Below are 14,060 nucleotides of genomic sequence, written 5' to 3'. Positions count from 1 at the left end.
ACTAATCAGCGATCCGTTCAAGAGGAGTGGTAAACAAAATCAGTCTCTACAAGATCGAAAAATGTTGTTTCAAAACTCAAACTTCATTTTAATCAATTAAAAATCCATTTAAACATCAGGAATCTGCATTGTGTGTCATGCTCAGGCTTTCTTCTGAAACTTTTTGATGGCAAGAACAGTGACTGAAGATGAGAAATGCATTCATATCTTTTGTCTGTGCTGTGCACATCAAGTTGTTTATTTCCAGAGTGGAGTGTGATCGTGTTGATTTCTAGGTCAATTGCAACTTCTTTGGAAATTCAACCGGAATCTTTAAATCATACCTATGCCAAGGATCCGATACCTGTGCTAGATCAGCATGGAGTGACAAAATTACCTATGATCCAGGTACCTCATCTTCCCCAGTCTAACCTTATAGTTGAAATCCCTGATTCCTGGAACCATTCTGGTGAAACTTTAGAGTGCTGTCTGGGAAATTAGACTGCATGGTTCTTTGGTGCCTCAGAGTTTTGGCATTCTGGGTCCAGACCTTTTTTACATAGTGTTGCTTTGTATTGGAATTGGTTTATCATTGTCACATGTACCGAGGTACAGTGACAAGCTTGTCAGAGCAGTCACCATACCAAGCTGTGATGCATCCAGATAGGATGCTTTCTATGGTGCATTGATAAAAATTGGTAAGGGTTTAAGCCTGAAGTTGATAGCTCCCTTTGAGCTAGTCTGTGGGTTCTTCTAGCTACCTTGCACCTTTCACACCATCTACCTTCTGCCCCACCATTTCATTGATCTAACACTTCCTGATTACCCCTAAATTTGACCACCCCAATTCCCCTCGCTCCTTGATCAACTCCCAACTGTGGTCAAAAACTGACTCCTGATGCCCCAACTCGATCCTCAACCACTAGCTCTCTCTCTCTCCTGGAAGCTCCCTGCCCCAGTCATGCATTTACCCCCCCCCCCCCCACTTTCTTCCTCATGCTCTGCAGTAGTGAAGCGCACAAAGGAAAATATTGAAGGAATGTCCAGTAACTCAACTCCTTTTTATGCCTTCCCCCAGCACCAATAATTATCTAGGTCTCTGTTTCTTATTCAAATTACTAACCTGCCACAAGTGTGGATATTTAAAGGAATGAAATGGCATAAAGAATGATCAAAGCAATGTAATCATTTGATATTGGATATAGCAGGAGATCCAGCATTACAACCAGTTAACTAGTAATTAGAATGTTAAAGCCATGTTTTTTGTGACACAAAATTTCTGTGGAAAATAGTGAATTGCAGAGTGCTAGATGTTTTTATTCTGTACCGCACTATACAATACATGAAGGACTGCACGTGTACACAGTGGCATGCAACATTCTGTTGATGTAGACAACAAAGACAACTGAGGTCCACAGACCACTCTTGCAGAGGCAGGCTTTCACAGCACCTGCAAAGGCTGCTTCTGTGCAACTTAATGTGAACACCCTTGAGCAAGCCCAGACTAGTGCTGGAACTCTGACTTGGGTGGGACCTTTTTATGTTAACATCTTTTTAGATGCACCCCCTACATATTCCTTTCCCACCCTGATCACTCTGGCAGTTCTTCCCCAACCCCTCAACTGATCACTCATACCCTTCTACTCGCCAATTACCTGACTCCGACATCCCAACAATATCCAGCAATCACAGGCTTCTCCACACCCCCATCATTTGCTGACAGCCAACCCTCAATCAAACCTCCCCCTCCAATTCCTGGCCATATCTCCCACCCTTGGGCTTCTCAGCCCTGCACCCTTCTGGTCTTGGTCCCAGATCTGCAATTTCCTCCATGTGCTCCTTAGGCTGTGTCTCATGTAAGACTGATTCAATGGTCTCTTCCGCTATTTAATGTCAAACAGTGGGACATGATCAAGGTAGTCAAGGCGGACCACACAGTTACTGTTTATTTGCGCCACTACAGGCACAGGGGAAATTCTATGCCATTATTTAATTGCTGGAACAAAGACTTGCATTTTTTAGCACCTAAATAGGAGAACCTAAAACTTCGTAGCAAAGAAATTATCTTTGAAGTGTTGTCACATTTGTAATACAGGAATTTTGTAATTGATTAAATTGTTTTGTGGAAAATCACAAAACAATACTGCAATTTTATACTATGTTACAGCCAGTCGAAAAACTCATTGTGAAAATAGTCTTTGCGCAATTTGTGGCAGCCAGTCTGTGCACAACAGGGTCTTTCAAAATGCAGTATGAAATAATCTTTTCTAACTCTCTATTGCAGTGATGTTGGTGGGTGTTGAATAATCCCTGGTACAACAGGGAGTTCGCTGTTGCGCACTTTCACATAATGCCACGAGAGCTTTTTAGTTACACCTGAGTGGACAGATGGAACCTCAGTTTAACATCCAAAATTCTTCAGCCCCGTTATTGCAGTGCTCCTTCAGTACTGCAGTGGAATGTTAACCCAGATTATATACTCAGGTTTCTGAAGTGCAGCTTGAATCTGTAACATGACCCACAGGTAAAGAGTACTACCAGTGAGCCACAACTGGCATCTGAGTTAAATAGCCAGCCTGCTCAACAAGATAATGCCAATTCATGACAATTTAACCAGTGTACTGAAAAGGATGCGAAGCATTCCGTTGTTAACTGGTGCTCCCTTTATTGTTTCTGCTTTCCCAGTGCTCTTCAAAGAGGGTAACACATGCAATCCAGCGACCATCACAGGAACACTCTCTCGCATTTCGTTGGATGATGAAGAAGATGAAAAGATGAATATAAACAGTGAAGGAATGAACTTCTCCACCCTGCCAGGAAACATCCCGCCTGGAAATGTCTTGGTCCAGTTGCCTCCAATGCAACAGTTGCATGATGTGATGTCTGGTATGGGTGAACTGAATGAACAACCACCTAAAAAAGAAAACAACAGTGAGCTCAGAGGAACACTGTATCTGTGCACAGAGAACACCCTGAGGCCAGTGGACCTTAAGTGGAGGCGAGCTCAGGAGCAGCCACTGGAGGGAGACTACATGGTACTCCCCAGACGCACCGTCAGCTTAAAGCCTTTCATCAAAGAGGACAGCAAGTTGAACGTCAACATGGATGACAACACGCACAATATTGCTGGGAACCAACCGGTCGAGTCAAAGATTTATCCCAACTTTGCCTCAGTTGATCAGATCAATTATAACTTAAATCAACCTTATGGAACTCTTAATTATCCACGGAGTGCTGCCCTCAGACACCACCCTTCAGTGAGGCACATTCTGGCATCTGAACTTGCTGACAGGAGCAGGACCATGCCACGCATTAAGCCAAGTTCATCAGGGTCCATGGGCTCCTTAGAAGTAAGTTGAAGGAATAATGTTGATCGGGTCATAGTTTCGAAATGTATCTGAGAGCTAATACAAAGTAAGCAGGCATCGATACCAGGGTAACTGTTTTCTCACTGGCAGTTAAACTGCCTTCCCATTTGCACTTGACCAAACCCAACCCTTGCTACCAGATGCCCAGAGAACATATTGCTTCTGTAAAATTTGTACTAAATCGGAGCAACGTACTGGCGTTTGCCAATAGTTTCAGGTCTTCCACAGTAAGGTCTACAGGAGGATTAAGAACAAGTTCAAGTAGCTCTTAACTAACTTCTCCAATCAACCTACTTGCTGCCATCCATGAGGGGGCAAACCTGCCAAAAACTTACATTTTGCAGGAGCCAGTTATCTTTCTGGGCCCCCAGTAAGTCAACAGAGCCTCACAGAGAAACTTCCTTTAATTTTTTTTCTCATATCTGATATTTCCCAACTCCCTTCTGCATATGGTTTTCATTTAATTACTGCTTTAGAATTTGTACCTTCGGATTACAAAAAATAATTTTTACGTTTTTTGTGTTGTTTTTAAATAGTTCAATTTTTCAGTTAACTGACAAAATCACAACTTCAAAAACATCATCCTTATCTTCACATTCTTACAAGCCCCAACCCTTCCTTTCCCCGTGACCTACAGCTCTACAAGCTCAAAGAGTTTTGTGTTCCCCCGATTCTGACATCTTATACATCTCTAATTTTCATTGATTCAGTTCATTTTACACCCCAAATAGAAACAAAAATTGCTAGAAATATTTGATGTGAGGTAGCATCTGTGGAGAGAAAGTGAACAGTTGAGGTGGATGGACTTTCATAGTTTTACACCCAAATTTTTCCCATTAACTTCAAAGTTGCTGCTTTCCATTTTGTGCTACCTTCAAACTGATTTTGTGCACCATTGCTCTCCAGCTGAGAAGACAGTCAATTGACCTTTTCTCTGGCTTTTATTAACCCCGTTATCACCTTAGGCAAACGCCGTGTGCCACATGGTTTGGATATGGGTAACTCTGATATCCCTTTATTGCCCATTGTGAGTTGCGCTGAGACTGTACAGGCAGGCTTCTTGAGCCACTGCAGTTCTGGTGTTAATGGAGATCTTCACAATAGTGGTTCAGTCCTTGTTTCAAATCCCTTATTGATCTACTCCCTTCCTGAAGGCTGTAAAATTGGTGGCGGTTACATTCCAATTCTACAGCCTTCAGGATCTCTTCCTCCCTCCAACTTTTGCCCCACTTCTTTTACCCTGTTATTGATGGCCCTGCTGTTAGGTATGTATGGTCTAAACTCCCAAAATTCCTCCCTAACCTCTTCACCTCTCCACTTTTTTTAAAATGTTACATAAAACCATCCCCCTTTGCCCAACTTTTGGTCATCTCTGCTGTCTGATTGTGCTCATGTGAAGCACTTTAGAAAGGTTTCTTATATTAAAGGCACTTTCTGTTTTTAAATAGATAACTGTTGTTAAGTAGATAACTGTTGATGCCTCTATCCCTCCATGTGGTAAAGAAACTATTCCAGTTTCACAGACATTGTAATGTGATGTAAAACATTCAGATTAAATTTCATTCCTGATTTGTGCTGAGATAGCAGCAGACAGTAACAAAAATGGCATTGAGCCAGTTTTAGACGACTTTCCCTTGGGTCCTATGGGTTTTACTTTTTTGACCAGCCTATCACGTGAGACCTTGTCGATAGTGTTGCCAAAATCCATGTAGGTCACATCAAATCTGCCCACATCGATTCTGCTTGTTCCCTCCACAAAAGATTCAATCATATTTGTCAGACATGGGCCGGAGTATCTGCAATTATTCAGTTTGTCGCTGCCTTTTAGACAACCATAAGCAACCCTCTGCCCTTCATCCTGTACAGATAGGATTGGTCAGGGCCTCCACAATTTCCTCCCTTGCTTCCTTTAAGAGCCTGGGGGTGTATTTCACCTGATGTCATCTAATTTCATAAATGCTGTGGGCAGCACAATGGTGCAGTTGGTGGTGGTGCTGCCTTAGGGCTCCAACGACCCAAGCTTAGTCTGGACCTCTAATGCTAGAGTTTGCACATTCTCCCTATGACCACATGGGTGCTCCCATTTCCTTCCACATCCCAAAGACATGAGGGGTGTGAAAGGGAATGTGGGTGGTAATTAGCCACAATAAATTGTCCCTCTATGTAGGTGAGTGGTTGAAACTGGGAGGAGTCGATGGGAATGTGGGCAGAATAAAGTACAGTTCCACTTGAGGGCTTGATTACTGGTGTAGATTCAGTGGGCTGAAGGGCCTGTTTCCATACTCTGTGATTCTATGACTGAACCTCTTAATATTTCCTCTTTATTATGCTTATCCCATCCAATATTAGACATTTTTCTTATTTAACTACAATATCAGTATCATCCCTTTCATTTATGAAAATAGCTACAGAGTATTCATTAAGAATCAGACCCACATTCACCCTCTCTGCATGTTGATAACCCATGTGGTCTCTAATAGGGTCAATATATCATTCTAGAACATACTTGGATTTTCTTTGATTTTACTTATCAGTATTTACCTACACTCCTCTAGGTTTCCTGATTTTCATTTTTTTCACTCCTACAATTACTATACTCTTCTAGATTTTCTGTAGTTTTGAACACTCACTGTCTGACATTAGCTTTCCTTTTTGGCTTCATTCTGTGTTCTGTGCATGGTGTTATTTGTGGGGCTCTAGGTTTGACTGTCTCACCCTTTGTCTTTGTGGGAAGGTGTTTACCCTGAATTCCTTGAATTTTTCTTTCTTGAATGATTACTAGGGAGAGGGGAGGATCACTCAAGGATAAAGGAGGGAATTTATGCTTGGAGTCAGAAGATGTGGGCGAGGTACTTTGTGTCAGTATTCACCAAGAAGAAGGACATGAAGGATAGCAGGAGCAGTGTGGGGCATGCTGATGTGTTGGACATCTTGAGATCAAGAAGGAGGTGGTGCTAAGTCTTTCGAAGAGCATCAAGGTGGGCAGGTCCCCAGGACCTGATGGGAACTATCCTGGGTTTTTGAAAGAGGCAAGAGAGGAAATTGCTGGGGCCTTAATGATGATCTTTGTATCCTCACTAGCAACAGGTGAGGTCCAGAGGACTGGAGAGTAGTGAACGTTATTCCTTTGTTCAAATAGGGATAATCCAAGAAATCATAGGCCGGTGAGCCTCACATCAGTGGTAGGGAAGCTACTGGAGAGGATTCTTAGGATAGGATTTATGCATATTTGGAAAAAACATGGCCTGATTAGTGACAGTCAGCTTGGGTTTGTACAGGGTAGGTCATGTCTTACTAACTTGATTGAGTTTTTTGAGGAGATGACACAGGCAATCAATGTAAGTAGAGCTGTGGATGTTGTCTACATGGATTTTAGTAAGGCGTTTGAAAAGGTCCTTCATGGGAGACTGATCTAGAAGATTAAGATACATGGGATCCATGGTGCCTTGGTCATTTGGATTCAGAATTGGCTTGACCAAAGAAGACAGAGGGTAATGGTGGAAGGGTGTTTTTCTGGCTGGAAGTCCGTGATCAGTGGTGTTCCACAGGGATTGGTGCTGGGACTTCTGTTACTTGTGATGAATTGGATGAAAATGTAGATGGGCGGGTTAGTAAGTTCACAGACGACACAAAGAATAGTGGAGTTGTGAACAGTGTAGGAGGTTGTCAGAAGATGCAGTAGAATGTAGACCAGTTACAGATATGGGTGGATACATGGCAGATGGACTTTAATCGGAGCAAGTGTGAAGTGTTGCACTTTGGGAGGTGGAGTATAAGAGTAGGGAAGTCATGTTGCAGCTATCTAAAACCTTGGTTAGACCGCACTTGGAGTATCATGTGCAATTCTGGTTGCCCCAGTACAGGAAGGATGTGGAGGTTTTGAAAAGGGTGCAGTAGAGGTTTACTAGGATGCTGCCTGGATTAGAGGGTATGAGCTATAGGAGAGTTGGACAAATGATGGTTGTTATCTCTAGAGCAGTGGAGGCTGAGGGGAGACCTGATGGAAGTTTATAAAATTATGTGGGGCATGAATAGGGTAGACTGTCACAATCTCTTTCCCAGAGTAGAAATGTCAAGAACTGGAGGACATGCATTTAAGGTGAGAGGTGGAAAGTTTAAAGGAGATGTGCGGGGCAAGTTTTTCACACAGAGAGTGGTGGGTGCCTAGAATGGACTGCCAGGGATGGTGGTGGAAGCAGATATTTAAGCAGGAAGCAGGTGTTTGAGGGGCTATTAAGATAGACACATGAATATGCAGGGAATGGAGAGATGTGGATCATGTACTGGCAGAAAAGATTTTGTTTAATTCGGCATCACGTTCGGCACAGACATCATGGGCCGAAGGGCCTGTTCCTGTGTTGTACTGTTCTGTGAATACCTCCACTGCTCTGACGCAGCTACCTTTAAGTAACTATTTGCAGTCCACCTTTTGTAGATCATTTCCCAGCAGGTCACAGGCCAGGATGGTGCTCAGTGTAAAGATGGGGGAAAAAACGGCACAGTGCTCCTACTGGTTGAGAGGGAAATCTGGGTACTTGGTGGATAGGAAGTGCTAGATAAATGATTGGTATTTGAGAGGCAGCCTGAGTACATGGAGACCATGAATGGTGAAAGTATGACTTGGTCCAATGGTTTAGAAGAATAGCAGGTATGGACTTGGGACTGGGAGTTCATTTGGGAAAAAAATGCCCAAAACAGGGAGAGGAACAGGTGTGAAACATGTGCCACAATGGTGCTCAATGGTTAAGGAAGATCAGGAAGGTTACTGTGTGATTGCTGTTTTAGCAGCTAATGATTCTTAACATTCAACATATTGATCATGCAGAAATGTAACAAATATTTAGTATCTTCTGTTTCTTAAGGTGCACAAGAAACAATTTCTTTTTATTAATACATGGGATGTGGCCTTCATTGGCAAAGCCAGAATTAATTACCCATCCCCTCAGAAAATGATGGTGAGCTGCAGTCTCTGTGCTGAATAGACTACCATGGTTGTGTTATGTAGAGCACTCAAGGATATGGGTTGGAGGATGTGGGTTGGGTGACTGTAAGTGCCAGGCAGAGTATTTCCAAGTCAGGATGTGTGTGAGCTGGGGAGGGGAATTGGAAGTGGTGATGTTTCCGTGCACCTGTTGCCCTTGGCCTTCAAAGTCTGAAAAGGGATGCAAAGAGATGACGTGATTAGGCAAGAAGGTGGCACGTTGAGTATTATGTGGGGTAACCGAAGATTATTTCTTTAGGTGGAACAAAAATGGAAAGCAGAATATTTTTGAAAGGTGAGAACCTGGAAACTGTTTTCAGGGAGATTTGATTTCCATGTGCATGAATCACAGAAAGTTAACTTTCAGGCACATGAACACTGTGTGAGGCATATGATAAGGCCTTTGTTGTGATCAAACAGTAACAGGAATGAAAGAGTTTGGTCAGGTCAGACTGGGAGAACAACGTGGTTATGTGGTTCTAGTTATTGTACTGAAGGAAGTATACGCTTGCCTTGAGAGCGGTACAGTGAAGTTTTTTTATGTATCCGGCCCTACCAGGGTTAAGAAGATTGTTCTTGTGAAGAAATTGAATTGTATGGACCTATCTCCTCCGGTGTCTAGCAGAATGGGAAATTTTGAAACAGATAAAATCCTGAGTGAATGTAGCAGTATAGAATATATTTCTCCTTCTTGGAAGGCTTAATTCAATAATTGGTAGTTGTTTATTACTGTCACATATACTGAGGTACAGTGAAAAACTTTGTTTTGCATGCCATCCATACAGATCACTTCACCACATCAGTGCATCAAAGTGGGTCAAGGGAAAACAATACAGAATGCAGAGTAAAGTGTTACATTTACAGAGAAAGTGCAGTTTAGGTGGACAATAATGAGGTAGATTGTGAGGTCAAGAGTCCATCTTATCGTACAACAGATCCATTCAATAGTCTTAAAACAGTGGCATAGAAGCAGTCCTTAAGCCTGGTGGTACGTGCTTTCAGGCCTTTGTATCTTCTGCCTGATGGGAGGGGGGGAAGAGAGAATGTCCAGGGTGGCGAGGGCTTTTCCACAGTAGCAAGAAGTGTATACAGATTGAGTGGAGGGTAAGCTGGTTTTTGTGATGTACTGAGCTGAGCTGTGTCCACAAATCTCTGCAGCTTCTTGTGGTCACAGGCAGATCAGTTGCCATACCAAGCCACGATGCATCCTGATAGAATGCTTTCTATGGTGCATCAGTAAAAATTGGAGAGGTTCAATGGGGACATGCCAAATTTCCTTAGCCTCCTGAGGATGTGGAGCCGCCGGTGAGCTTTCTTGGCCATGGCGTCTATGTTGTTGGACCAGGACAGGCTAATGGTGATGTTTACCCCTAGGATCTTGAAACTCTCAACTATCTGCACCTCAGTACCATCAATGTAAGCAGCAGCCTATGCTCCGCCCTGCTTCCTGAAGTCAATGACCAGCTCTTTTGTTGATATTGAGGAAAAGGTTGTTGTCATGGCACCATGTCACTAGGCTCTCTATCTTCTTCCTGTTATTTGAGATCCAACCCACTAAGGTGGTATCGTCTGCAAACTTACAGATAGAGTTAGAGCAGAATCTGGCTACACAGTCGTGACTGTATAGGGATAAAATAGATGGCTGAGGACACAGCCTTGTGGGGCACCGGTGCTGAGGATAATCGTGGCAGAGGTGTTGCTGCCTACATTTACTGATTGTGGTTGATTGGTCAGGAAGTCAAGGATCCAGTTGCAAAGGGAGGTTTTGAGTCCTAGGTCCAGAAGTTTGAAGATGAGTTTCCTTGGAATTACGGTACTTAAGGCAGAGCTGTAGTCCATAAGTAGTAGTCTGATGTAGATGTCTGTTATCCAGATGCTCCAGAGATGAGTGTAGGGCCAGGGAGATGGCATCCACCATAGACCTGTTTCAGTGGTAGGTGAATTGCAATGGGTTGAAGCTCTCTGGGAGGCTGGAGTTGATGCATGCCATGACCAGCCTCTCGAAGCTCTTCATGGTGGTGGATGTCAGAGCCACCAGGTGGTAGTCATTAAGGCACGTTACCTTGTTTTACTTTGGCACCAGGATAATAGTGGTCTTCTTAAAGCAGGTGGGTACCTCAGATTGAAGTCAGGAGAGATACCCCTGCTGGCCGATCTAAGGACATGGCCAGTGACTCCATCTGGGTCAGATGCTTTCTGCAGGTTCACTCTCCAGAAGACGTCTACAATGGTGACTGTGCATTCAGGTGCATTGGAGGCTGTCAGGCAGGTGGTGACATTCCATTGTCCTTCTGTTCAAAACGTGCATAGAATGCATTAAGCTCATTGGAGGGGGATGCGCTATTGTCGGCGATGCTGCCCAACTCCATTTTGTAGCCAGTTATATAGCATCCAAGCCCTGCCACACTGCTGAAATTGGTGCAGGGACTGTCATATGCAGTTCATCCACTCTGATTCATGCTGTATGTTCATTACATTGATTTCAGCCTTCAGCTTGTGTTAATCGTACTGTTGATTGGTTGAGTGCAGCAGCAGGGTCAATATTACGAGTGGATAGCACCACTTAACGCCTGCCTGCGCTGATTAAGGCTGACCTTTTATTTCCTTAGTTTCTATTAACAACCTGTCACCTGATAGGTTGGAAACAGATGAGACCTTTGGCTGGATTTACACTGGTCTGCGGCAAACAGTTAATTTACTCAGAAAATACAGCCCTTTAAAGGGCAGAAGCAACAGGAAGGAGCAATGACAATGACTGTTGTGGTTGAAAAGCTGCTCAGAGTTTGGTGCTGTAGATGTAACTGGCCTGTATACAGTACAAACACACACAGGAGGAGACCTCTCCCTGAAACTCAGGCTTTAAACCTTTTATGTCCAAAGACAATAACAGATGATTAAATATAATTTCATTCGTCACAGTGACTTACTTCAACACTTTGGGTGCATTTACAATGGAAGTACATCTTAAATGATAAGACCAGCTTTAAATATTCAAACACGGTTTGAAACAAGGTAAGTCATGTCAATATTCTGAAAGCTTCTGAGGACAAAATTGTGACATCCAAGTAGCACAACAATGTGGGAGGTAGCTCTTTGCAAATGCAAACACCCCAGTACTGATTGGAAGACCAAGTATGATTATGGCCATATTTAAACAGGCAGTCTGGAACCTCTCATCGTTTAGAGTTGGGGACACAGGGCCCCCTTTATCTTTGTTACACAGGTGCAAATTACCTTAACTCAGAGATACTTCACTTCCTATTCCTGGTTCGAATGCCTGGGCCTTCATCTATTGTTTCTGATTATCAATGGGTGTCACACTTCCCTCTTAGTGTTAGTCCTGGTTGGGGTTTTGATATAATCCAATTAACACAGCTCTGTTGTCTCAAGGTGGTGTAAGTACATTTGACCAATGCATACAAGAATGACTCATGATCATATCACATTCGTTGTGCCCCATTATTTAACTTTATGCACGCCCCTTTGAGAGATCAAGTATAGTCTTGTCAGTTTTCAAAGTATATCTCTTAAGTGTCCTCCCGTTGTGAGCCAGCAGCCTGTTCTTTACAGGCAGCAGTGTCTGTTGGTACAGCTGAGAGAGTAGCTTGTAAACTACATTTAGAAATCATTTGAAAGGCTGGTTCTTGATTAATTGTTACTGTACTCTCGGCCCTCTGATTTAGACTTCCTACTCCCTAACACTCCTCTCAACATAAACAGGGTAATTTATCTAGAAAGGTGCAGTGAGTTAATTACATACAAATTGGGTCTCAGTCATTTACAGGAATATGCTCTCTTGGCTTGATTGACAGGAGAGTTTCCCAGCCATCTCCACATTGTATGGGAACAGGGCTATGACATCACCATATTCACTGGATGTGGGTGCAGCTAGTAAATTCAACTATTGATATCATCTCAAATTATCCTTAATTACCTGAGTGGTATGCGAGGCCATTTCAAAGGGTCACTAGAAATGAACCAGGTCAGGTGAAGATAGCAGACTTCCTTCTTCAGTGAACATTGGTGAACATTGGGTTTTAAGAACAATCTAGTAGCTTCACTTTAATTCCATAATTTATTGAATTAACTAAACCTTAGCTCTCCAGGTGACATGATAGGTTTTGATTTCTTTCGTCAGGATCATTAGGCCAGAGGACTTGTTTCCGTGCTGTATCTCTCTATGAGTCTATCTTGTATCATTTACAGAGGGTAGTATGGAGGAGGTTGGACAGGAGCGCATTTGCAAAATCAAACCTAGAAGTACAAAGGCATGGATTAGTGTTTCAGCAAAGGATGGACTGAGACAAACACATAGTTGAGCAAAGTCATGGAGGTAGAAGAAGGCAAACTTCCCAGAAATGCAGATGTGTGACCCAAGGCTAAACCTGGGGTCACGTTTGCTGGTATTCTGCTTCTATTTCCTACAGTTGCTAGTAAGTAAGATGGAGTCAGTACCTAGGGAACAGAACTTCTTCTTGGGCAGTGTCTTGGGTTTGAGGATGACTTGCCTTCACTCCAACTCTGGCTGTAGGGTCCTTTGTGGGCTCTGCAGACTGTACCACTGGTGAAGCTGGTGGTGGACTATTTGGAATGTTGTGAGCTTCTGCTCTTTCTCCATGGTCCTGCCTTAGAGACCTGAGAAGCTCAAAGAATTCCCAAATGTTCCTCCATTTTGACTGGTAATAGCCCAGGAATGAAGGTTCTACATCCTTCCATAGAGAATATCCTTGAAGTGTTTTCCACGTCCTCCTGGGAATCGCTAGCTGTGATGGAGATCAGAGTCCAGTGTTTCTGTTGGGACTTTCAAGTCAGGGATGTGAATAATGTAGACCACTCACCAGAGCTGGTTGAGTGTGATTAGAGCCTTGATGTTGGCCTGGGAGAGGATGTAATAATACTTCCCTATCCTCCTGTGGATTTGGAGGAGGTCATGGAGATAATGTTGGTGGATCTTTTCCAGTGCTTTGAGGTGTCTTGTGTTCAAATCCGAAGTTACAAAAATCACTGATGCTCAGGAAACCATGAGCTTGGTGTCAGGTTGAAAGCCTTGTTCTTTGAAGACCCTTTTTGTCAGTCAGCCTAAAGTTGTGTTTGTGCACTGAAGCAGTGGTCAGTTTTGTCATCTATGTCTGCCTTCAGGTGGCTGAGAAATGGCTGCAAAGGTTTGGAAAATAATCCACAATTCCCTGAGTTTCATTGTGAATCTTGATTGTCAGGACGCAGTAGGGGCAGGACGGTGGAAGACTTAGGCTGAAAGATGTTTAGTGTGAGGCCCATCCCTTCAAAACTTCAGTGAAGGAGTCAGTGGGGATCTGGACCTCAGCCTCCAAGTGTACATAGATGCATACATTGTCTGCCATAAAGTGATTTCTGAGGTCGGGATAGTTTTGGCTACAGCATAGAGATTATGTTTATCCTGTAGATTAATGATACTCCAGATAGAAGTTTGTAGGAGGTGAGGAGTAATATTTCACTGAGGAGGATTGAAAAGCGAGTTGGTGCAACACAGAAAAAACAGCTGGGTGGACTCAGCAGGTCAGGCAGCATCTATGGAAGGAAATAAACAGTCGACGTTCCAGGCCGTGACCCTTCATCAGGACTTGAAAGAGGCAGAAGCCAGAGTAAAATGGTGGGGGGAGGGGGAGGAGCACAAGCTGGCGGGTGATAGACGAATCCAGGTGAGAGTGGGGTAGGTGGGGAAAGGAAGGGGGAAGTAGGAATGATAGAACAGA

General features: G+C 43.4%; 1 protein-coding gene across 4 annotated transcripts in view; it reads left to right on the top strand.

Moving 5' to 3' along the window:
• Window positions 1-14,060, top strand: part of adgrb2 (adhesion G protein-coupled receptor B2) — an 898,475-nt gene that overhangs the window by 841,449 nt on the left and 42,966 nt on the right. For all 4 annotated transcript variants that reach the window (XM_052036166.1, XM_052036168.1, XM_052036167.1 and 1 more), the window contains one exon: window positions 2,665-3,329. In XM_052036166.1, the coding sequence (XP_051892126.1) occupies window positions 2,665-3,329 (665 nt within the window). The remainder of the gene's footprint in view (window positions 1-2,664; window positions 3,330-14,060) is intronic.

The sequence above is a fragment of the Pristis pectinata genome, chromosome 22 (genome assembly GCF_009764475.1).
Source record: "Pristis pectinata isolate sPriPec2 chromosome 22, sPriPec2.1.pri, whole genome shotgun sequence".
Classification (NCBI taxonomy): Eukaryota; Metazoa; Chordata; class Chondrichthyes; order Rhinopristiformes; family Pristidae; genus Pristis; species Pristis pectinata.
Note: the sequence above shows the minus strand (reverse complement) of the source record. Positions and strands in the feature narration are given on the sequence as shown.